This window comes from Gossypium raimondii, chromosome 7 (assembly GCF_025698545.1).
Source record: "Gossypium raimondii isolate GPD5lz chromosome 7, ASM2569854v1, whole genome shotgun sequence".
Classification (NCBI taxonomy): domain Eukaryota; kingdom Viridiplantae; phylum Streptophyta; class Magnoliopsida; order Malvales; family Malvaceae; genus Gossypium; species Gossypium raimondii.
The window spans coordinates 630,134-655,463 of record NC_068571.1 but is presented as its reverse complement, the minus strand read 5'-3'; the positions used below and the strand labels follow the sequence as shown (position 1 = coordinate 655,463).

The 25,330-nt window shown below is 35.6% G+C and overlaps 4 protein-coding genes across 5 annotated transcripts; 2 read left to right on the top strand and 2 right to left on the bottom strand.

Annotated features, from left to right (window-relative positions):
• Nucleotides 1-8,241: 8,241 nt before the first annotated feature.
• LOC105769687 (uncharacterized) lies at nucleotides 8,242-10,235 on the bottom strand. Its single transcript, XM_012590480.2, is given in 5 exon segments — nucleotides 8,242-8,569; nucleotides 8,571-8,897; nucleotides 9,363-9,561; nucleotides 9,857-9,921; nucleotides 10,050-10,235. Coding segments are annotated over 5 exon segments (786 nt in total). The 5' UTR covers nucleotides 10,179-10,235; the 3' UTR covers nucleotides 8,242-8,503.
• Nucleotides 10,236-13,083: 2,848 nt separating this feature from the next.
• On the top strand, nucleotides 13,084-14,621 carry LOC128042446 (peroxidase 51-like). Its single transcript, XM_052633701.1, has 3 exons — nucleotides 13,084-13,554; nucleotides 13,623-13,814; nucleotides 13,881-14,621. Exons 1-3 carry the CDS (start codon nucleotides 13,345-13,347, stop codon nucleotides 14,442-14,444), a joined length of 966 nt encoding a protein of 321 aa, XP_052489661.1. The 5' UTR covers nucleotides 13,084-13,344; the 3' UTR covers nucleotides 14,445-14,621.
• Nucleotides 14,622-15,099: 478 nt separating this feature from the next.
• On the top strand, nucleotides 15,100-16,507 carry LOC105769693 (peroxidase 55). The gene is made up of 3 exons (XM_012590492.2): nucleotides 15,100-15,351; nucleotides 15,439-15,630; nucleotides 15,724-16,507. Exons 1-3 carry the CDS (start codon nucleotides 15,145-15,147, stop codon nucleotides 16,297-16,299), a joined length of 975 nt encoding a protein of 324 aa, XP_012445946.2. The 5' UTR covers nucleotides 15,100-15,144; the 3' UTR covers nucleotides 16,300-16,507.
• A 6,173-nt stretch (nucleotides 16,508-22,680) lies between these two features.
• On the bottom strand, nucleotides 22,681-25,330 carry LOC105769675 (protein NUCLEAR FUSION DEFECTIVE 4). Of its 2 annotated transcripts, none has more exons than XM_012590457.2 (3): nucleotides 24,739-25,330; nucleotides 23,512-24,440; nucleotides 22,681-23,435 (listed from the first exon to the last, which is right to left on the bottom strand). In XM_012590457.2, the coding sequence occupies exons 1-3, from the start codon at nucleotides 25,075-25,077 to the stop codon at nucleotides 22,928-22,930; spliced, it is 1,776 nt and encodes a 591-aa protein (XP_012445911.1). In that variant the 5' UTR covers nucleotides 25,078-25,330; the 3' UTR covers nucleotides 22,681-22,927. The 2 variants fall into 2 exon arrangements, with proteins under 2 accessions (XP_012445911.1, XP_012445920.1); XM_012590466.2 differs by having other exon boundaries at nucleotides 23,512-24,447; nucleotides 24,739-24,887.

Below are 25,330 nucleotides of genomic sequence, written 5' to 3'. Positions count from 1 at the left end.
AAAATGGTTGTCAATATAAATTAAGTAATTTTCTGTTTGACCTCAAATGCCCCCTTGTTGTTCATGTGAATGGACAACATTGCCCCTACATCTCTAGCTTGGCTTCATCTATATGGTACGAGATTAAAATCTTTTCACTTATGGTGATTAATGTTATTAATGGCAACTAATGTTATCAGAGATATTATAAAATAATCATTAAGTGTTGTAATATTTATTTGACGTGGCACATTAAGTTTGAGTTTGGATAGATCGCGTATTTATTTGCAGTTAGTGTAAAAATAACGGTTACAATAAAATTAGATATTGTAGCAAGCGTGAGACAAAAAATAAGTTAAATGAAAGGCACCATCCATCCAAACTCACACTAAATATGTCCAGTATTTAAAAAAAAGTTATTTTCTTCTCTTTTTTTAGTATTAAACTTTTTTAAGGTTTTTTTTGTTATTTTCCTTTATTTCTATTTTCTTATTATTATTTCTTTTTTTTCTCCTCCTCTTCCTTCCCTAGACGAAGCTCTGGCCATTAGGTCCACCCTTGGGGGTTGTCTGGAGGTGCGGCCGCCCAAGGCACAAGGCTGAAAGGGTTCCAAAATATTGCTTTCTAGTTTTTAAGGGGTCCAAAAATTTTTTTACCAATTTTTAAGGAACCTAAAACCCCATTTTATTGTTTTGCATAGGGCCCCAAAAATGTTAATAACAGGCTTGCTGGCCACTGCCACCTATCGCTGACCATCCACCATTGTATTACTAGTTTTTCTTTTCCTCCTTTTCCACCATCATTGTATCGCTACCAACTCATTGTCCCAACATCTATATTCTTTCCCATCAATCTAAACCATTCATCTTCGCACCCTCAAACTTGTACAAACCCCATTAAGTTTCCTCTCTACCATAGTAATTACCATCACCATTGGCTAAAGAAACCACCATTTGCAAACCCCTACCCAACTCAAATCAAACGATATTAATAACAAAACAACTATTGTTGCATAATCGTTAGCAAATACACAGTAATAAAAAATATTGGAAACTATTGTTGCCTCCTTATGTTATAGGTCGCCGATCAAATTCTGTGATGAATGTACATAAAGCGTTCATAAAGGTCAACTGATTAAATGGTGCTTAATTGACCCGCTTGAACTAGCCTAATTCATGGAGCCCATTAAGAAGCTTATCTACTTGAAGTCTTGGTGGCCCAATAAAACACTCTAATAAAACTTGAATTACTAGGGTAATTATTGTAAATCCTAAGGGATAAATATGCATAAAGTTTAAATCCCTTAGGACTCTCATTTTGTAGATAGAAACTAATCTCAATCGTTGATGTAATTCGATTTGTATCGTTGGATCTAGGGGAGCTCATTTATAAATAGATGTCTTCCTCATCATTTGTAACCATCTCATAGTATTCCACTGTATTCTATTCTTGAGTTAAAGAATATATTTTAGAATATTTACTCAAACACTTAGTGTGCATTGCTTTCTTGTGGGTTTCTAAGTTTTTTTGTTGCTCTTGTGCTTTTGAGTTTCTTCCGCTTTATTTTCGGTGCCTTAGAGAATTTCCAAAAGAATCCTAGCCTCGTGACAGTTGGTTTTAAAGCTAGTGTTCAAAGGCATCGATTGAGATGTCGAAAGGAGTAAACAAGCAAGTTAATTCTATGGAGACCCGTGGGAGGGGTAAGAAAACTAGCAACTCGAGGGATATGTTATTGGCATTGAAATGTAGGTTGTCAAACTTAAGGGCTCCATGAGTGATATGAAAGAGATCTTTGAGGAAGTTGATGGACATACCATAGAGTTAGAATCGAGGCAAAATCAACTAAAAGAACAAGTGGCAGAGTTCCTCAATGCTAATGCAGATTCGAAGCGAGGGGTCTTTAATACCGCTATGGGTGAGTTGGTTAAGAAGAATGATGCTCTCAAGGCTATGATGTCGGCCTTGAAGGAACAGATTGAGGAGCTCAAAAGGGAGCTCAATATTTGCAAATCTACTTTGGGTAATGAGGTGTTGGCTGCGACACCCAAGCTTAAGGTAAATGTCTTAAAGTTAAAAGAGTTCAATGGGATGAGGTCTGCAAAGGATGTTGACAACTTATTATGGGGAATAGAGCAATACTTTCATGCCACAGACATCATGGATGATGCTACTATGGCAATATTGTTGCCATGTATTTCACTGATATAGCTTTGTTATGGTGGCATCATGGGTCCACAGATGAGAGACGAGGTAGTACCGCTATTGGGACTTGAAAGGTGTTCCAAAGTGAATTCAAATGGTAGTTTTACCTATAGTATGCCGAGGATGAGGCTCGAGCTAAGTTACATTGGCTTATGCAACAAGGGACAGTTAGGGAGTATGTGCAACAATTTAGTAAACTCATGCTCTAAATTTTCGACCTGGGTGAGAAAGAGACCATTTTATCTTTTATAGAAGGGCTAAAGCCTTGGGCAAAGCTAGAGTTGCAATGTTGAGGGGTCAAAGAACTTACCAAAGCCATGACTGTAGCGGAGTCCTTAATCGAGCTTATTATGAAGAAAGAAAAATTCGAGTCTTCAAATCCCAAAGAAAATAGCAATGGTGGGGGAGATGAAGAATGACAAGTTGAGAATAACAACAACAACAATAGTGGTAATGGGAAACCACATAATGTGAAGTGGAAGCCCAACAACAAGCCGAATGGGCCAGTAGAATGCTTCTTTTATGACCGTTCGCATATAGTGAGGGGCTGTCCAAAAAAATATGTGCTTTCTACCATCGAAGCGGATGATGAACCAAACAAAGCACCAATAAAGCTTGGTTTGATCTTGAGTTTTGTCGAAACCAAATGGTTTAGAGAGAATGAAAATAAGCCAATGGAATGCTTCTTATGTTGTGGACTGCATAATATGCGAGACTGTCTAGAGCGATATAAGTTGTTTGCAATTAGTAAAGAAAAGGAAGTGAGGCTAGAGAGTGACGCTTTAAAGCTTAGGTTAATGATACTAAAATTTGCAAAATTAAAAAGTAGATCGTAAACAAAAAGGTTCAATGTTTGTGGACATCATCATCTCAGGCTGAATGAGTGTTCTTATTGATATGAGGGCATCAAACTTGTTCATATTGGAGAAAGCCGTGGGTAAACTTGGTCTCTTAGTTAGCAAATTGACTAAGAAGATTAAGACGATAAATTCTAAGGAGGTCCCAACTGTAAGAGTAGCACAAGGATTTGAGCTACAAATCAGCCAATAGAATGGTAAGGAAGACTTCGAGGTAATTCATTTGGATAATTATGACTTTGTTCTTGGCTTGAATTTCCTTGACAAGATTAATGCTCTGTTAGTTCCCAAAGTCGTAGAATTTTCTTTTGATTCAAATGCAGTTCGATTGAGCTTTTGTTGAGCTAGCGGATGAACCAATCAGACATATATAATTAGGCTCTAGTGATTGTAGTTATGTCCAGAAACATCGTTCGAATAATTTGCAATTACTTAATTATGGAGTTAGTCCACAATATGTACCCTGATTGAAAACTCCTTATTATATACTTTTTACGAAAGCAATTCATCAAACTATTTTGTCCAATGACCTTGTCATGTGTGTGTTACCTTCATATGATATCATTGATTCCTTTAGTTAAATTCGTTCACTCAATATAATCCTATTTTATCTCATTGTCACCATTGTGTCTTCTTAATGATTAATATAATCGCTGTCAACAAATGACTATGACAAATTGCTGCAACCCATGACCACGTTCCATATTTATCAATCCACACAATTCCAATGAGAGGATATCATTAACTCTTTAATTGAACTATGAATTTCACTATTGCTAGTAAAACTATGCCATAAACAAGTCATGACCCAACATATTGGCTATGGGCTCGATCATCTTTAGAGTATGAGCCTCCACTTGTATCAAAGCACATGAGTTGCATACACATGGTTAGTGACTAACTCAGGACGTCACAAGTGAATTAATTCACAAACAAATTCAAAATTAATTCATCTTGGGTCTAGTCTAATGTATCATTCTACCAATGAATACATATATGTCTCTACTCGTGGAGTCAACTACTAAGATAGCCAAGACTAGTCATCTCCCTAATTAGAATTGTAGACGACATAATAATCATTCGTAGTACTTCAATCAAATGTTCAGTTTGATTCTTTTACGGGATTATGGACTCATTTAGATTATCTACTGAAGTAAGTTATCTTTCTCGCAATGTAAATGTTCTTTACAATGCCACTTATCTTCAGTTTGAACTTTAGACAATCAATGGGCTAATATTTGCTTGTCACAATTTCTCTATGCATGTAAAATATAAAAGAAATAAATACAAAATACATAATAGTGAAATGTGAAATTAACTTTATTTATTTATTCATCGTTCAAATAAATAGAAAACAATTACATGTTTACTACAATATGAACACATTTCCCAACAGTATGGAATCAAGATATTGTTAGCAGTCCAGCTATTTGAGGATGTTCATTATGGTAAGAACATTGACTTGATAGATCAGAATACTAAAGAGACCCATTGGGTATGCTAGAGGTGCGACAAATCGATATAAAGCCTGTTAAGTTTTCAGTAGAGCTACCACCTTTAAGAGAAATAGGTTATGCATAAGACTGTGGGAAAAGTAGTGATGCAAACTAGACAGTTAAATCGAGTAAATGCTATGAGGTATATCTCAAACACTTCCCTAGTGTTTTACATTATGACTTACCATTGACTTAGCAAAGACATAGAAATCATTTTAGAGTTTTGAAGTGGGTAAGCTGAAGGGTTTACAAACTAGAGTTAGCGATAATACTCAAGGTTAACCCAATGTTCAAAGTGGGCATGCTAAAGCCCATTTGTGAGGATCAAGGGGATCCCAATCGAGGCAAGTCACAATAGGGGCAAGTAAAAGTGGTAGCCTCTTGTAATTGAAATGTACGAGAGAGAAATACAATTCGAGTTAAGCGACGGTGGAGACATAAGCTGAGGAAATTGTTCCAAAGGATGGAACTACCCCGCAGAAAGACTAGTAGGGAATCATTTGAGACATTGGGGCTATTTCGAAACGAGCTAAACCAGTGTCATTCCGAAGACTCGATGAAGACATCGCGAGAATGAGTGAGGAAGAATGTCAAGGGATATGGGTTGAAGCTCGTGATGAATGCACATAGAGTATCCTATGGAGGTCAACTGATTAAATGAAACTCATTTGAGCCACTTGAACTGGCTCGATTCGTGAGACCCATAGAGAAATCTATTTACTTGAAGCATTCGTGGCTCGGTAAAATACTTCAGTATAATTAGAGTTACCGGGGTAATTATTGTAAATCCCAAGAGATAAAGATGTATAAAGTTTAAACCTCTTAGGACTCTCATTTTATAGATAGGACTCTCATTTTGTAGATAGGCACTAATCTCAACCGTTGGTGTAATTCGATATGTAGCGTTAGATTTGAAGGAGCTCAACTATAAATAGAGGTCTTCCACCGCATTTGTAATTATTCCATAATATCCTATTGTATTCCTTTCTTGAGTTAAATAATATATTTGAGAGCATTTACTCAAATACTTGGTGTGCATTACTTTCTTATGGGTTTCCAAGCTTTTTCGCTGCTCCTTCGCTTTTGATTTGCTTTCACTTTATTTTCATTCCTTAGAGAATTTTTGAGAGAGTTCTCACTTTTCGAAAGTTAGATTGACTTAAGCAGATTTGAAGCAAAGAAATCGCCTAAGGTCATGCGATTTGCCAAACTAAAGTTTTAGCCCTGTGACACTTATACGATGATTTTAGGAAAAAAAATATTTCGAGTTTGCCACGTGGAGTAACCTGTGACATTGCCACCTAGCATGACAGTTTCACTAGGTACCGACACATGGCACACCCATTCCAAAATTTTTTATTTTAAAATGTTATGTGAGAGAAAATTTATAATATTTTCTTAAATAATCAACAACATACAATATTTTCTCTAAATGATATTTTATTTTTAATATTTTTACAAAGAACTCTCGTATATTAGCAATATAAAACTAATAAAACTAAGCTTCGAGACAAAACGCGATTCATCACTATTTAGTCAAAATTTAAAATTCACCACTATTTCCTTCACCCAATTCATCATTGTACTAAGCTCTGAGACAAAACGCGATTGTTACATGCAGGCTCCAATTTAGTCCTCTCGAGCATATGAGACACATGCAAGAATCCCGCCTCTTGCAAGTATTGTTCAAAAACACGCAGTGCCCTCGCACTTAAATTGTGTATATAAGTCTCATAATCTGATCTTTGGTCTGATTATATAAACATAAAAAAATTAATAATTTAATAATATTAACAACTTAATAATTATATTAATTAAAATAAAAATGTAACAATATTTTTTTACCATTTGTAATTGGGCGCCAGAAATATGTTTGTGATCTAAATGAATAAGAAGCATTGACGTTTTTAAAATTATGAAAATAAAATAAAATCAAAGAAATTACAAAATAGAAAATTGAGACAAGAAGAATTTGAGAGAAATTGAATAAAAAATTGAGAATAAAATAGTTGAGAGAATTGAGAGAATAGGATTGAATGAAAAAGAAAGAAAATAAGTTGAGTAGATATGACAAATAAACTAGTTGTTGGAGCAAAAAATTTCTAGCCGTTTGAAAAAAAAAAAAACTAGCGGTTGAATTTTTGGTCGTTGGAAAATTTACTGTTGAACGAAAACACCTCCTATAGGAGGCATTTTTGTATTCTCTCTCCCAAAAAGTCCTATTTCCTTAAAATCGACATATTTGCCTAATTAACCCGAAAATATATGCTTTTTTTTAAAGCTTTTTACAATTTTTTATAATTTTTAACGTTGTTGAAAATTCTATTTTTTAAAATTTAAAAAATTCATTTTTATTTTAAAATGAATTTTCTATTATTTTTAATATTTTTAAAATTTTCAAATTCAAAATTTTTATATTTTAGAAATTTTAAGAATTTTTATGAGTTTTACAAATTTTAAACAAATATAACATAAATTGTCATATTTTACCACGTGGCACAACTCGACATGCCACATGGTAAAGTTAATAGTGTCAAAGAACAAGGACTTAATTGATTGCTTAAATTCAATTTAAAACTTAATTGAATGTTATTTCTATTGACAAGATTTTTATTTTTATTTTATAATAAGCCTTTAAAATTTTTAGTTTGAAATTTTAATTAATCCCTACAATAATTTTAAGAAAATACTGAACTTATTACTTTATTTAGTTTGATTAAAAGATACCTATATTTTATACTTTAAAATTTTTAAATTAAAATTTGATTTGAAAGAGTTGGAAGGATCTCATGTTCATGTTAGAGTTGAGAGAAAAGCAAAGGATAGGAATTAGAGTAGACTTGCTTCTGGGCGGGATTGGAGGCCTGTTTGAAAAGTGAAAGGGTTTGAGTAAAAATATAGGTCTAAAAAATAGGTTTGAACAAAAAAATAAGGCTCGTTTAGAAAACAAGTTAGGCCTCGAGTAAGACTTTTTTGGCCTGAGCCCGACCTGACTTGAAAATACAAAAAAAAAATTTATTGTTTTTTAACTGTTTTATTACCATTTTTACTGTTTTGTTCCTATTTTCTTATTGTTTTTTTCATTATTTTGCTATCATTTCACTGTTATGTTGCTACTATTTTGTTGTTATTGTATAATCTTGTTTTATTGTTTTATTTGCTTATTAAGTTGCACATATCTTAGTATTATTTAAATATACATAGTTTTAAAAAAAATTATTTTCAATTTGTTGAGAAACATTTATTTTAATATTTTTAGTATTTTTTATGTATAACATTTTTTAAAAAATTATATAAAAAATGATATAAAAATTAATACGGGTGAGCCAAGCCCAGGTTTTAACATTTTTATCCGGGCCGAACTTGGGCAAAATTTTAGGCGTATTTTTCAGGCTAGATCGGGCTCGGGCCTAAAATTTTGGTTGGGCCCAACCCAACCCATGAACACCTCTAAATGAGAGTTCTATTTTTTGTTTTTTAAGTCTACACTAATGGAACAATCAAACTACAAATACAACCCCGAACCAATAGATCTGAACCATTAAAGTATAACTTAATCAAATCATTACAACACATATGAATTAAAAACTGCAACAATCTAAACAAAAGCCGACTAATTCAAACTTAAACCCACACATATAATTGCACATGAGAGCTCTATTTTGGAAAAATAAATAATAAGATGAAAATGATTGGAGAACGCCATATGTCAACCCGAGGACAACAGGATAAGTGCTCCCATTGCAAAATATTCCTCATATTCAACAAGATTGAAATTCAATGAAACTACATTGAGGCTCAAAATCAAAGGAAAGGAAACATCTATAATCAAAACCAAAAACACTTGAATTTCCATAATGTGCTTTCTCAACAAGTCAGATTTATCATCCTTTGCATTAACATCTTTCTTTCCTACTTGAACTAAAAAATTTGACTCTTAAGTGCTTCCATTACCAGTTGCAGGAATCTTCATGTAGAAAAAGACATACTGTTTGCCCCTGCTGTTGTGGAGTCACTTCTTTTGTAGTGGTGGTTGGATGGATCGAGGAACAAATGTAAGGCCACGTGCATTACGGCGACCAAAGCTAACGGTTGAAGGAGAGGAGTCTGAAGTGCTTAATTTAGAGACAGCTGAAACAAGGCCTTCCATCATTTCATTTTCTACTTCCATCTTGCTTGGAACTTCTTCATCCTTCTTATTCACTGCTCGTTTCCGTTGGTTTTTCAGCCTCTGTTTCTTGGATGGATGTGCCTTCTTAAAGAACTCGAAAGAAGTTGGGAATTTATGCTTGTCCACTAGATGTTGTTGCCGGCCCTTGTAATTTTTGAACTTCAAATCGCAACCTTCCACAAGGCATTCATACTGTTACACGCGAAGATAGAACGATATCCATATTAAACCCAATTATACGAAGATCAATTAAAGTACATTAATATTACAAAGTTAACAACAAACTAATAACCATTTCTGGTGTCTTAGAAGAGTCTAAAAACAAAATTATATGAATTTTCATGGTTTGGGAGACAAATTAACACTCCCTTCACACTTCATATTTCTAAGTTCGAGAAGCCCTCTTATCAATATCTTTCTTGTCATTGGATATGCATGGGTGATGGGAAGAGAGGCAAGATTGCAGTCAACTAAGTACGGTAAATATATGAAATGCATGACACTAGTTGAATGGTCATGTTTGGGGCCTTACCATTGCCACAAACTCATTCCACTTGCACAAATGTGATAAAATGCATTCAACAAAATAAAAGGTAAGGAAGAATTCCATGAACAATCTCGAAACACCAATGTACAAAGTTAATGAAAGAAAGATACCATAGCATAGCCACGAGCGACTTTCGCTTGAAAGAAGGAATCGTGTGCTTCGGAGACATGAATACTTAGTAAACGAGACGTCGGATAAACTCTAGAGCACACAGAACAAGAAGCAGTATGCCGTGTATTATAATGATCTTCAAAGTCCTCCAACAAAGTCAGGCGTGCGCCGCAGCCAACGATTGGACAAAAGACACCTCTGTTCAAGCATTAGTCACAAAATGGCACAATTAATTACATAAACAACATCAAACTTTCTGAAGTCTTATCATCTTTTTCACATGAACAAAAATTCTTCATTTCCATATCCACTACATTTAAGAGGCAACAACTGCAATTCTATCATACAAAAGATTACATGGAAGTCCAAACAATTCACAATTTCTGCTGGACATAGAAACCGTTGTAGAGCATATAACAGCCCTTGTATGACCATTAACAACAAGTGAGTATATAGCGAAGTAAACCTCAAATAGTGTAATAAAAGCTAAAACCTGGCATCAGTATCAATCATCTTCTCAAGTTGGTTCCTTTCATCTTCGGTGAAATCCAATGCCACCTGAATTTCACCCCAAAAAAGAAAGAAAAAAAAACCCAGTTAATTAATAACTTAATAGAGCAAAAGTATTTGGTTAGATCTTAATTTAGAAGAGGTAGTAGATAAAAGTTGAAAGGAAAGAGGAGGACCTGTTTGGCAAGAAGTTCTCTCTCGATGTTACCAGAAGAGAAGAAGGGAGAGTCCGGAGCAAAGCGACGACGAACCGAGGTCCAGTAGGGAAACGAGGAGTCGTGTTTGTAGTCTACAACCATCGCCATGGCTACTCAGAGGTGAGAGAATTTTGGGATTAATTTTTGAATCATTTAAAGTTTGAATTTTCTGGGTTTTGGGAAATTTGAGTTGAGCCGAAAGAAAGGCTTTCTATTGAGCCCACCCGTTTTAATCATGATGGATCCCAATAACTTGGACACTAGCCCATCTAAAATTTCAGTTCCGATCTCTATTCGTTGGTTCAATCAGTTCGATCGGTTTAATTAAATCATTAAAAATTTATAAAAATCAGTTTAATTATCTTTTTCCTAGCTCAATCAGTCTGTAAAAATTTTCGAATCAACAGGTCCAATATCTTTCTTCGAACCGATTTTTTATCCAATTGATTTGACCGATCATCTGATTCAAACAACCATAATTTCAAGATTTTTCTTAAAAATGGTATTACAAATATGCAAAGGTTATAAAAGTGTTTAAATGATAATTTTTTTAAAAATAGTTTACATAAAAATAAATATGTTATAAATCATAATTAAATTTAAATTTCTTTAGAAAATTCATTACATATTTATTTTAATTTTTATTAATTGTACATATATGTTTATTTTTTAAAACATCTTGAAAAAGTTAAATTAAATAAACATATTTAAAATAGATGTTAATTCTAATTTTACTAATATATAAAATATAATTAATATTATGTTTAAAAACGAAAAGTAAAAATCATATCGTTTTTGTTGAAAACATTTTTTTTAAAAGTGTCTGTTTAATTAAAATTTAGAAACAGAATTTTAAATTTATTTCTAAGAAACTGTTAATTAATTAATTAATTTTCTAAAATCACATTTAAAATTAAATCTCTATATTTTTATTTTCAGAATTTAAGTTTTTTATTTTTTATTTAAAGAGCTTGAAATTAATAAGAATATTGTGAAGATTTATCAAAAGATTTCATTGATTCAATTAGCTGATGGGTTGAGCAATATAAAATATTTTATAAAATATTTATACTATATTATTTTATATTATTTGTGAAAATATACAATTTTCTTTAAAAATAAAAATATATTTAGTATTTAATAATTAATATATATTATTAATCCAAAAACTAATTTTATATATATCAGTAACTATAGATACTTATTTGGTATATTAATGATAAAAGAAATTCAATCCATAGAATTCACTAGCCGTGACATGCCAAGATAATATAAGAAGTAAGACATGAGGTTTATTTTTATTGATATTAGGGTGAGCAAAATTGATTTGGTTTGAAAATTTTAATAAAAAATTAAATTTTAAATTAAAAAATTGAGTTATTCGGATCAACTCGAAAAAAATCAAAATTTTCAGTTTAATTGAATATGAATTACACAATTCGAGTTATCCAAAAATCTAAATAAGAAAATGCAAAACTATTTTGATAAATGTTTACCCATTAAGTTAAAAGCAAAACCATTATATTGTTAATTATGTAGTTAAATAAGCTTGTATTTTGTGTACTAATTAAATAATTGGTCCATATAAACATAACATTGAGTACAAATAATATGATTTGTTAACTTTTTTGACTTGATTCGAAAAATTTCAAATTGAATTATGTTGCTAAAATATGATTCGTCAATTCGATTAACTCGAAATTTTTAACTCGACTCGACTTGATCGAATATTCATTACTAATTAATATTCTTTCTATATCTACACTAAATTGCTTGTTTTAATATTAAAAATAAAAGAATGAAATAGGAAATTTATGTTATGGGTTTAACATTTTGTACAAGTCATGGCATGATGTAATTTAAGTTTGTTAAAGGAATATGGACCAACCAAGCACAAACAATTTAATGATTAATATATATTTATAGTTTTTAGTTTTTTTAATATTTTAGTGTTTGTGTTACGGTTTATATTTGAAGTTTTAATTGCAATTTTAAAATTTAAAAATATTTTTTATCTTAAAATAAAAATATATTACCATTACACTCAATATTTATCAATTTTTAATTTTGGGATATTAAAATTCCCCACTAGCAAAAAGAAATGGTAAGAATGAAGGAGTCCCATAAGAATGAAAGTTGTCAAAAGAAGAAACAGTCTTAGAGTCAACTATTTATTTATAGTTCTAACTGTTCCCAAATCAAACTGTCCTTTCAACATGGGGTTAGTCTTAAATTTTAAACACTAATTTATATTTTAATTTGCTTGGTTTTAGTTATTGGATTTTTAAAATTTAAAATTTTATTTTTATTAAATTTATGAAGTTAAATTTTGTTATTTTTACATATTACTCATTAAAAATCTAGTTAATGAATTAAAAGCGATCGTTTGCATCAATTCTAAAATGTCAAAACTTGTAAAATATAGAGGCTTAGAATGATGCAATTGGAGAAAATGAACTAAATCTACAACTTTGCGGATGAAGCTAAAAAATTGTTTTTTGTATTTTAAAAGGCTTAACTTTTGAAAAGGATTCCATGTAATCAAATGTTAAAAGGAGTAATTGAAGCCTTTTATTTTTGGAAACCTTTTGAAATAAACGAAATTAATTGATATGGTTTGAATTATTATTAAAATTTCAAAAATTTAGAAAATATAATTTAAGTTAAAGTGATATAATATTTGTAATATATTTATTAAATAATGGTATTTAGAATGATTTGGTGCTTTATATTTGGACATGATGAATTAATGATGCATATGACTTAAACAAGTGGGAAGGTCATTTTATATTTTATATCCCACGTGAAATCTTACACATTCTTCTTCGTACACTGATTTGTTGCTATGTCTCTTTCTTAATCTAAATTAATGGCGCCACACCAATTCCACCTACCTAATTATTATTTTAATTATTTTTACATTATTTAGGTGAAAGGGAACTGCACAGCAATTTCCATCAATCTTATATATTTGACTTACTCTTTGCTTTTAAACTATTTCCAATACCATTTTTAAACTGTGGGTGGAATGATAAAATACGAGTTAAGAAAATGGCTACTTGCAAGATTGATTAGGTTTTCAAACTAAGAAAAAGGACTAGATTATATATATATATATATATTTAGGTATTGGATTTGAGGGAATTAGGTTAGACCAAGTATTAGCCACCCAATTCCATGCATGCCTGACAGTTTCTTATTAGAAGTCTTCAAGTCTTGTATATATAAGAGTTAATTTCACACTTTCAGTCACGAACTAGAAGGCAGAAACAAAATGGAGGTACTAAGGAGATGGTTGATACTATTATCAATGGTTTTAATGATTATGCAGAGAGGAGAGGGGCAGTTACTCGAAAATTTCTATGCTAATTCTTGTCCGAATCTGGAATCCATAGTTAGACAAGAAGTGTCGACGAAGTTCACCCAAACCTTCGTTACCATCCCTGCAACTCTCCGCTTGTTTTTCCACGATTGCTTCGTTGAGGTTAATTAGTAGTTTTTGCTCTTAATTTTATGATTTTTTTGAAGTTACTAACCGATTTATTTTTGTAGGGATGTGATGCATCAGTGTTGATTTCATCGTCGAGTGGAGATGCCGAAAAGGATGCTAAAGATAATCTCTCCCTTGCCGGTGATGGATTCGACACGGTAATCAAGGCCAAACAAGCCGTTGAAACGCAATGTCCTGGAGTTGTGTCTTGTGCTGATATTTTAGCTCTTGCTGCTCGTGAGGTTGTCGTCCTGGTAAGAAATAAATCGCAATGCTATTGCGATTATATTGCGTACTAACATATGTGAATATGATGTTAGGCTGGAGGTCCTACATGGGAAGTAGAATTGGGACGTCGAGACGGACTTATATCGCAAGCATCAAGAGTAACCGGAAATCTACCGCAGCCTGAATTCAACCTTGATCAACTCAACACCCTTTTTGCTCAGAACAACCTTACCCAACTCGACATGATCGCGCTCTCAGGGGCTCATACTCTAGGCTTTTCGCACTGCGATCGGTTTTTGAGTCGTATATATTCGTCTCCTATTGATCCTACTTTGGACTCAAGCTATGCACAACAATTGATGGACGCTTGCCCTCAAAATGTAGATCCAAGCATTGCCATCAACATGGATCCTGAAACTCCACGAACTTTTGACAATGTGTACTATCAGAATCTAATAGGCGGGAAGGGCTTGTTTAGTTCGGACCAAGTGCTTAACACCGATCCAGATTCTGAACCAACCGTGTCTGATTTTGCTACTAACCCTGGTAACTTCAATGCAGCTTTTATTACTGCAATGAGGAAACTTGGAAGGGTGGGTGTCAAAACTGGCAATGAAGGTGAAATAAGAATAGATTGTACAACATTTAACTCATGAAATTGGGGATGGTATTTGAAGGTCATCATACAGTATATGAAAAAGAATAGATATCCTTGTAATTATTTTGTTTTTGGTCCTTTGCGATGCTTGTCAATGCATGTAAAAGATAGGCATTGTTTTTGTAAATCATACCAATAAAATGGATTCAGTGTCACACTATGTTTAACATGTCAACTTTTGAGAGGCATATGGTTGATTTATAATAACAAGTAATAATTTAAAAAAACAATATCAATGATAAACACGCAGTTGACCATAACAGCAGCAATGAAACAACATTCTTACCACAAGAATGTTCCACTATATTATTGTATAGACTTTGGATTTTTTTTAATTGTCGCTTTCTTCTCTAACTACAACCAAGGGAGGGTTATTCTATTTTATTCCAAGTCTGAACTATGAACTGATCTTAACAATGAACCATGGGAAATGAAATTTAAAACGACGATGAAAGTAGGTTATGAAATAATTAGAAAATGCCAACTCAGGTCAAAGGGCTAAAATAACGTAGCTGCTTGCTTGATTGCTGAGTTAATAAATATTTATATGATTAGATAAAGTGAGTTATTAATCAAGCATCTTCTCCAACAACTTACAAGGCCTTCATTTCTTTGTTTCTTCTTTATATATATTTTATGGACACCTCTTTAAGATATACATTGTTTGTGGAGGGACTGAAACTCTTGAAATTTGAGGAATGGCTGTGAGGACATGGTTGATGATATTGTTCCTAGTTTTCATGATGATGCAGAAGGGAAAGGGACAATTATCCGAGACATTTTACCGAACTAGCTGTCCGAAAGTGGAATCCATTGTAAGAAAAGTGGTCACTGAGAAGATTAACCAGACATTCGTCACAATTCCTGCCACCTTACGTCTGTTTTTCCATGATTGCTTTGTTGAGGTAATTGGTTCTCATTTTTCCCCTTCCGTAGCCTGTCTGGTTTAGCTTTTTTTACAAGAATTCCTTGTATTTGGTTTCATTTTATAGGGTTGTGATGCATCAGTGTTGATATCTTCGCCGAATGGGGACGCCGAGAAGGATGCTCCGGATAATCTTTCGCTGGCCGGAGATGGATTCGATACGGTAATAAAAGCTAAGACGGAAGTCGAAAAAAGTTGCCCAAGAGTAGTCTCCTGTGCTGACATATTGACAATTGCTACTAGGGATATTATAGAACTGGTAAGGAATGCCAAAGGCTAAGACATTTATTGCACGACAAAACTGATCGATGTTCTAATAATTGTCTTTTATTATTATTATTGAAATTCCCAGGCTGGTGGCCCTTCATTCAAAGTAGAATTGGGACGACGTGATGGCCTTATTTCAAAGGCATCCAGGGTAACTGGAAATCTACCAGACCCTAATTTCAATCTCACTCAACTCAACACCATGTTCGCCAAAAACAACCTTACACAAACTGATATGATTGCACTCTCAGGAGCTCATACTGTAGGCTTTTCTCATTGCAGTCGCTTCGCGAATCGGCTGTACTCGTTTTCTCCATCATCACCTGTCGATCCCGATCTCGATCCGACCTATGCACAGCAGTTAATGCAAGCTTGTCCTCAAAATGTTGACCCCAGAATCGCCATTAACATGGACCCTGCAACGCCACAAACATTTGATAACATGTATTTCCAGAATCTAGTTACTAAGAAGGGGTTGTTTACTTCAGATGAAGTGCTCTTTACAAATAAAGCATCTCAAGCTACTGTGATTGATTTTGCTAACAACCCTGGTGATTTTAGTGGAGCTTTTGTTACAGCAATAAGGAAACTTGGAAGGGTGGGAGTCAAGACCGGTAATGCAGGACAGATAAGGGTTGACTGCACAGCCTTTAATTCTTGAATGGAATATGAGGTTCAATAAGGGGCTATCATTTGACAACAAAATAAAAGTGACCCAAATTCTTTGTGTCTTCTCCTTCATATATTTTTATAACAATAAAAAGGCATTAATTTCCATGTTATTGAGTTGTTAACATGCCATTGCCAACAACTTATCTTTGTATGTGTCTTTTGTCTGAGAAAGAAATGGATGTTTGCCTCCTTGTTTATGATAATTCTCAAAAAGTCAATATGTATTCGACCTCTAATTTTTTGTGTGATCAAATTTCCCTAAAGGAATCCTGTTCTAAACTGAAGTTTTTTCCTAAAGGATTTTTGTTATTTGATTTCATGTTGAAGACTTATTTGAGCACTGAGATTGAAGTTTTGACAAATCAATATATGCATATTTAAGACGAGACTTGTTATTGTGATTGGAAGAGAGATTGAGAGAACTTAATTTTTCATTATAATGAACTTATGTGCGTCAATGACACATAATTGTCACTGAAAACAAGTTTAGTGATGTTCATCAGGTTATTGACACTCGTGCATCGCACTTTTCTCTCAAGGATATTGGACAACTTCATTACTTTCTTGGTATTGCAGTGTTGACTTACTCTTGTGGTGTATTATTGACTCAGAAGAAATATGTCTCAGATATGTTAAAGGAGGTAAACATGACGAATTGCAAAAAGGTTTAACTCCAGTTACCACAGTCAACTTCTTTACCTCTTCCTCCAACTCTCAAGTTGACAGCTCTTTGTATCCGCGTATTATAGGCAAACTTCATTATCTAGCTTTCACATGCTCATTATGCCATCTAGTTTTTCATAGCCGAATGAAGCATGCCACCATAGACTTCTCCATTTTGTGCAAGAGCAAGTTGAAAGAAAACAACTTGAAATTCATCTTCATGCAGCTGATCAGGTGGCCCTCGGAAAGCTATTGATGGGAACTTGTACAATTTGACTATCATAGAAGTTGCTACCAACTTGCGGGGGCCATAATAGTGGCTGACTTGGGGTTTGTTGTTGAGAGCTGGACAGCAATGCAACATGAAGCCAGCAGTAAGCTACTGTCGAGACCAGCAGCACCTACAGAGCTCAGCTCATTTTGCTTGGTGCGCAAGAATGATTTTTGGACCGAATGAAGCAACCAACATTGCTGTTTTGTTTTGATGTAATTTGGTCTGGTTCAATCTTAGTTTGCTTGTAATGTTAGTAGAAGTTAAGTTAGTCATAAGATCTTTTGATGTAATGGCTGATTGGTCAGCTATATTTGATTAATTTTAGCTAGTGACTAGGTTTGTATTAGTTGGGGAAGTTAAATACATTAGGTAACTGTCAATGTACATTGTAACTTCTTATATATTTCAAATTTGAATGAAAAATTAGTAATGTTCAGTTACAATTTTTCCTGAGTATTCAAACTTTGTTCACTGCTTTTGTTTTGCTTTTCTTTTTGCTTCGATTCTTCTTGCTTCTGTTTACAAATCTGTTTGGTGTTTGCTGCCATTGTTCCAACAAATGGTATCATGAGCCCGAATCTTTGAGGGGCCTTTGTATGCAATCTGTTGTGTTCAAACTTAAACCAATAGCAAAATTTAAAATTTGGAAAGATCGAAGCATTTAAAATCAGTCTAGCAGGATGAGTTTTACTCCACCACCTCCACCTGTGTTCACTGGAGAAAACTATCACATTTGGATAGTCAAAATGAAGACTTACCTCCAGGCACACGATCTTTGGAGTGTGATCGAGAATGATGCTGAACCACCTCCATTGAGAGCCAATCCCACCATTGCACAGATGAGACAACATGCTGAGGAGCGAGCCAAGAAGCATAAGGCTATGGCCTGTCTACAGAATGGAGTCTCTGATGTGATATTCACTCGCATCAGGGCCTATGACTCACCAAAACAGGCCTGGGAGAAGCTGAAGGAGGAGTTCATGGGGACTGACAAGACAAGGCAACAGCAGGTGATCAACCTCAGGAGAGATTTTGAGAATTTGAGGATGAAGGAGTCTGGGACCATCAAGCAGTACTCAGACAGGATAATGGCCATTGTCAACAGCATTAGGCTCCTGGGAGTGGACTTCACAGAGAGCAGAGTTGTTGAAAAGGTCATCACAACTCTCCCTAAAAAATTCGAGTCAAAAATCTCTTCACTTGAGGACTCGAGGGACTTATCAGCCATTTCATTGTCTGAGCTGATAAACTCCTTGTATGCACTTGAGCAAAGGAGGGCAAATAGGCAGGAGGAGAATCCTGAGGCTGCTTTCCAGGCTAAAGCCAGTAATGGCTCGAGTGTGAATGCAAAAGGCAAAAAGCCTTGGCACAATAGGAGGGCCAAGTCAGGAAGAGATGAAGTAAAAAGGGTGTTTCCACCATGTGTTCACTGCAAGAAGACAACACATTCAAAAAAGTATTGCTGGTTTAGGCCAGATATTCAGTGCAGAAAGTGCAAACAGTTTGGCCATGTAGAGAAGGTGTGCAAGGGAAAACCAAAGGAGGCTGCTCTGCAACAAGCTAGACCTGCTGAGGATATGCAAGCTCAGGAGGAGCATGTATTCACAGCAACCTGTTTTGTTGGCACAACAAAGGCCAGCAATGATTGGCTACTAGACAGTGGCTGCTCACACAATATGGCAGCAGATGAAAAGCTGTTTAAGAGCCTAGACAAAAGTTTCCACTCGAGGATCAGAATTGGAGATGGCAAGCTGATTGAGGCTAAGGGCAAGGGCAATATGTTGGTTAGCACTAGTTCAGGTAACAAGCTGATCTCTGATGTGCTCTTTGTACCAGACTTAGACCAGAACCTACTTAGTGTAGGCCAATTGGTTGAAAAAGGCTATACTTTGGTCTTTAAAAATGGTTGCTGTATTGTTCAAGATATGAATGGTCTGGAGTTAGTCACAGTCTCTATGACTGATAGGTGCTTTATGCTGGATGTTAGCCAAGTAGAAAGAAAGGCATACACCAGTCTTGTTGATAGCACAAACTTGTGGCATAGGAGATTAGGCCATGCCAATTTCAGATCCATTGATCTGTTGCATAAACTGAATTTGGTTGATGACATTTCAAAAATTGAGGTTAGTGGGAATGTTTGTGAGGTTTGTCAGCTTGGTAAGCAAGCTAGACTGCCTTTTCCTGCTGACAGTGCTTGGAGAGATCAACATAAGCTCGAATTGGTGCACTCTGATGTTTGTGGCCCTATGAGAACATCTTCAATCAGTGGCAATAGGTATTTTGTCCTGTTTATAGATGATTTAACAAGATTATGTTGGGTCTGCTTCTTGAAGCAGAAGTCAGAAGTGTTTGAGGCCTTCTGCAAATTCAAGGCTTATGCTAAAAATCAGTCAGGCTGTAAAATTAGAGCCTTGAGGACTAATAATGGCTCTGAATATGTGTCTGAGAGATTTCAGAAGCTTTGTGACACTGCTGAAATTCATCATCAACTTACCACAGTTTATACTCCTCAACAGAATGGAGTTTGTGAAAGGAAAAGTAGGACTGTGCTGAACATGGCCAGGTGTCTCTTGTTTCAAAGCAAGCTTCCAAGTCAGTTTTGGGCTGAGGCAGTCAACACCTCAGTGTACCTGCTCAATAGGCTGCCAACTCGAGCAGTCAAGGATAAAACACCTTTTGAGGCTTGGTATGGAGTCAAACCAATTGTGACACACTTGAAAGTGTTTGGATGTGTGTGTTATGCTCTTATTCCAGTGGAGAAGAGGACCAAGCTTGAGAGCAGGGCTACATCAGGAATTTTTGTAGGCTATAACAGCAACAAGAAGGGTTATAGGGTGTATGATCCTATAGCAAAGAAGGTCTTAGTTAGCAGGGATGTAAAGTTTGATGAGGAAAAGGTGTGGAATTGGAATGGTGCTGAAGCTGACATGTCTGAAATGGACCAGTTGGACTTGGTTACTGAACCTATGGAAGAGGGACCAGGAGAAGATGCTGTGGATGACACACCAGTGAGGGGCACCAGAACTTTGACTGATGTCTATCAGAGGTGTAATGTTGCTGTAATTGAGCCTTCAGACTTTGAAGAGGCTGTCAAAGACAGAAGATGGATGAAAGCTATGGAAGCTGAGCTGGAAATGATCAACAAAAATCAGACATGGGAATTGGTGAGCAGACCAGAACACAAGAAGGTCATAGGAGTTAAATGGGTGTACAGGGCCAAGTACAATGCTGATGGCTCACTGAATAAGCACAAGGCCAGGCTTGTGGTGAAGGGCTACAGTCAGCAATATGGTGTGGACTTCTTGGAGACATTTGCATCAGTAGCAAGACTGGATACAATCAAGCTACTGTTTGCTTTAGCAGCTCAGAAACAGTGGAAAGTTCATCAATTGGATGTGAAGTCAGCATTCCTAAATGGCTTTCTCAAGGAGGAGATCTTCATCGAGCAACCTGAAGGTTTTGAAGTTGCTGGACATGAATACAAAGTGTACAAGTTGAGAAAGGCCCTTTATGGCCTGAAACAGGCACCAAAGGCCTGGTATGACAGAGTTGATGCTTACCTGACCAAGCTTGGATTTGTGAAGAGTCTTAGTGAGCCTACTCTGTATGTTAAAAGGTCAGAATTTGAAACCTTGCTAATTGTCTCCTTGTATGTGGATGATTTGTTAGTGACAGGGAGCAAAGTTGAGCTCATTGATGAGTTCAAGGTTCAAATGCAGCAAGTATTTGAGATGACAGACTTGGGAATCATGACATACTTCCTTGGTATGGAAGTGCACCAATCTGATCAAGGCATCTTCATCAGCCAACACACATTTGCCTTGAAGATCCTTGATAAATTTTGTATGCATAACTGTAAAGCAGTTAGCACACCAGTGGCTCAAGGAGAAAAGTTGACAAGCAGTGGTGATCAGCAAAGGGTGGATGAGAGACACTATCGAAGCCTAGTAGGTTACCTGTTATATTTGACAGCAACCAGGCCAGACATCATGTTTGGTGTTAGTCTGCTATCGAGGTTCATGCACTGCTGTAATGAGACACATTTGAAGGTTGCAAAAAGGGTTCTTAGATACATCAAAGGGACAACTAACCTTGGGGTAATGTTTGAAAGTGGAAAAAAACTGAAATTGGAATGTTATTCTGACAGTGACTGGGCAGGATCCCTTGATGACATGAAGAGTACCTCTGGATACTTCTTCACACTTGGATCGGGTATGTTTTGCTGGAGTTCAAAGAAGCAACAAACTGTTGCTCAGTCCACAGCTGAAGCAGAGTACATTGCTGCAGCAGCAGCAGTCAATTAGGCCATTTGGCTTAGAAAATTACTTCATGATCTCAATGAAATACAAGCTGATGCAACTGAACTTTGGGTGGACAACCAGTCAGCAGTTGCCATAGCCAAGAACCCTGTGTTCCATGGTAAAACTAAACATTTTAAAATAAAGTTGCATTCTGTTCAAGAGGCTGAACAAGCAAAGGAAGTCAGCCTTGTGCATTGTGGCTCGGGGGCACAATTGGCTGACATACTGACCAAGCCCTTAGGAGCTGCTCGATTTGAATTATTGAGAAATGCAATTGGATTGTGTTGCATACAGTCCAAGGAGGAGTGTTGAGAGCTGGAGTGCAATGCAACATGAAGCCGTGATAAGCTACTTGTCGAGACCAAAGACACCCTCTGAGCTCGACTCATTTTGCTTGGTGCGCAAGAATGATTTTTGGACCGAATGAAGCAACCAACATTGCTGTTTTGTTTTGATGTAATTTGGTCTGGTTCAATCTTAGTTTGCTTGTAATGTTAGTAGAAGTTAAGATCTTTTGATGTAATGGCTGATTGGTCAGCTATATTTGATTAATTTTAGCTAGTGACTAGGTTTGTATTAGTTGGGGCAGTTAAATACATTAGGTAACTGTCAATGTACATTGTAACTTCTTATATATTTCAAATTTGAATGAAAAATTAGTAATGTTCAGTTACGATTTTTCCTGAGTATTCAAACTTTGTTCACTGCTTTTGTTTTGCTTTTCTTTTTGCTTCGATTCTTCTTGCTTCTGTTTACAAATCTGTTTGGTGTTTGCTGCCATTGTTCCAACATTTGTTTTATCAGTTAACAGCTTCTAGCTTTTTTGTATTTTAATTTCCTTCCCATCTTTATCTTCTGAGTTTGAAATTATTATTGTTTGCTACTCTCTTGATTGTTATTTTCATGTTTAGAGGATTGCTTGTTGAGATGTAGCTCTATGTTTCATTCAATAATGTGATTGATTCACACTGTACATTCCAATTCTTTAACTCTCACAAAGGACAGTATATATGAAGTTCTCCCAAAGGAAGAGGTTCTTTATTTGGTAGCTTGGTGCTTAACTTATTGTTGTTGTTGTGCATCTTCATATCGAACACTGATGGAGTGGACTCGGACACAAAATATCAGAAAATGAAAAACAAAAGTATCACTTGCATTCCTCACGGTCTCCATAAACAAGACTACAGTGGATAGTGTCAAAAACTTCAGCATCATAGCCAGAGTCAATGTACACCAGATGAACACTCAAACCAGAATCTTTCACAAATGAATAGACTCACTCAACTAGATTATATGGAAATATTAATATCACAAACTCCCGTGCAAAAACACTATCGTAAAACGGATAAAATGTTCATAAAAGACCCTCCTATATCTCATCAAGTACGAGATTTTCCGTAAATGTTGGCATAAACAGTCTTGGTACGATAAACAAGTATTAAACTTAAAACACCTGCAATGATGCAGAATCCTGACATAATCATTGAAGTCAGAAAGAAGCATATAGAACCTTCACATTTAAGCGGTTCATCCACGGCAAACATCCCTGAGAATATTGAACCCGAAATCTGAGGTGGGATATGATGTTGATGAGCTTGCTTCTCTGCTTCACGGTCATAAATACTGCTAGCAATTACACCTGAGAAGATGAGTGACCCTGCAGGATTTGCCAGTGTGAGGAAGTTGTAGAGAGCCCCGAACTTTTTCAAACCAAACAACTCGGAGGCTGCAGCTGGCACAATTGCCCAGTGGGCGCCATAGCCAAGTCCTATCAACAGAGTACCAATATACATTGCTCCAGGCCATCCCATAGCAAAGAAAACATGGCCTACTGCCATAACAAGCTGGGAAACAGCCATAGCTATTGGCCTCGGATAAGCATAATCCCTAAATCACAGTGACAAGGTAAGAAAAATGAATCAAAATCCATTACTAAAGTTAGTCTAATAATATCGGTAAGTACCTCACAATGATCTCTGAGAAGTAACCACCACCAACACGACCGAGGAAGTTCCAAATGCTAATCATGGATACGAAAATATGAGTATTATCATACCCGAGAGACTGGCTCATCTGACCAAGATTATCTATCACGGTCAATCCCGAACCCGAAGCTAATAGCAGAGAGAAAAAGATAAGCCACAAATCTGCTTTGATCAAAGCTTGCATCAACGTAAAGTCCTCCCCTCGATGAGGACCCCTCCTTCTTTTCACCCTTACAGCTCCTTCAGCAGCGGCTTGACATAGTTTTGCTTGCAACTGAGCAATTCGTTTATGCCTTTCCGTTGCTGGAAGCAAGTCTACTTCCTTCGGTTTCTCATCTTCAACCTCACTGAATATTACTTCGTCCTGTTCGGATTTGCCTGCTTCTTGTTGCTCGGGCTTTGGTAAAAGAACCTCTTCAACAGCCAGATCTTTAGGTTCGTCGGAGAAACTCAATTTAACCGGAATAACTACCGGAGCAACAAGAAGCAAGAACAAAATCACTGTAAAAATTATGATTAAAGTGTGGCTTACATCAACAAGATCTTCCAAAAGCATCACCCCCATCAAGTAAGCTGCCAGTAGGAGGCATACACTATAAATAAACGTAAAACTAAAACCATCAGATGGCCTCACTTGTCTATGACCTCCAACAGGTCTAATTATGAACATTAGAGCAACAACAACCATCGCCGGTCCGACCGCAACCATGAATATCAAAGCCGCTTGATCTGGGAAGTTAATCATAGTGTATATCTGAGTCAAAATCGCGCCGCTCAAACCAGCAAAGCCTTTGAGTATTCCGACGACCGGACCTCGGCTTTTTGGAAAGTTTTGCACACAAGAAACCAAAGCAGCCGTATTGAAGTAGGTTTCTCCATTGTTTCCCACAAATATCAAGATGCACATCTGCATACTGAGGTGGGTTAACAGTCTAACTATAGTGAGATGTTACTTTTGCAAACACTTGTGAAGATACAATAACTTTTGGACATAGTTGAAAGGGTTAGCTTGAAATCATTTTAGAAATAAAATAACAAAATCAATCACCTTAATTTTCCACCTCAAATCCACTTACATAATAACTTCTGGTTTTAGCAACAAATTTGGAGATTGAAAAGAGCAAAATTTACCAGTTAACACATTAGTATATAAAAGAATGGCCAAAAAAGAAGAAGAAGAAACAGAGGATCAAATCGATACTTACAGCCCACAAAGGCAAAACAGGAGCTCTTCCAGTAACAATCAACCAAACCCAACCATAACCAATAAGATTCTGCAAAGCACCAACGAGCAAAGCACCCCATAAAGGCAATATCTCAGATAAGCTTCCAGCTAAGAACCCAACACTATCACCAAGATCTTTAGCCACACCCAACTTTGAAAGCTGTCTTTGATTATAATTCAATGATCTCTTTATTACAGGTGATAAGCTACCAAATACATATCCAATACCAGCACAAGATTGTATCCATATTGCAGCCACAAAAACCAGCCATCTATTATTCACAAAAGCTTGAATCCTTTCTTTCAATTTCCCCATCATGTAGCAACAAAGAAGAAGAAGATATTGGGTTCAGCACAATGTCATCAACCCAAAGCTATGAAAAAAATATGGGCTTTTAATAAAAAGACGGATCTTTTTAAAGACGAAAACTTTGTGGGGTAAGTATATGTTTATAACAAAACAACATCAAAGAGAAAAAGTTGAAAGATAATTATGATAAATTTGGTTACATTTTGGGTCATCGGTCATGGGGTTGCAAGAGATAGGTTTTGGCTGGTCTGTCCAGTGCTGG

Coding starts and splice junctions, on each gene's coding strand:
- LOC128042446 (XM_052633701.1), top strand. CDS start 13,345: ATGGAGGTACTAAGGAGATGGTTGATACTATTATCAATGGTTTTAATG. Junction 13,555..13,622: donor TCCACGATTGCTTCGTTGAG/GTTAATTAGTAG, acceptor TTATTTTTGTAG/GGATGTGATGCATCAGTGTT. Junction 13,815..13,880: donor CTCGTGAGGTTGTCGTCCTG/GTAAGAAATAAA, acceptor ATATGATGTTAG/GCTGGAGGTCCTACATGGGA.
- LOC105769693 (XM_012590492.2), top strand. CDS start 15,145: ATGGCTGTGAGGACATGGTTGATGATATTGTTCCTAGTTTTCATGATG. Junction 15,352..15,438: donor TCCATGATTGCTTTGTTGAG/GTAATTGGTTCT, acceptor TTCATTTTATAG/GGTTGTGATGCATCAGTGTT. Junction 15,631..15,723: donor CTAGGGATATTATAGAACTG/GTAAGGAATGCC, acceptor TGAAATTCCCAG/GCTGGTGGCCCTTCATTCAA.
- LOC105769675 (XM_012590457.2), bottom strand. CDS start 25,077: ATGATGGGGAAATTGAAAGAAAGGATTCAAGCTTTTGTGAATAATAGA. Junction 24,441..24,738: donor CTGTTTTGCCTTTGTGGGCT/GTAAGTATCGAT, acceptor CTCAGTATGCAG/ATGTGCATCTTGATATTTGT. Junction 23,436..23,511: donor TTCTCAGAGATCATTGTGAG/GTACTTACCGAT, acceptor ACTGTGATTTAG/GGATTATGCTTATCCGAGGC.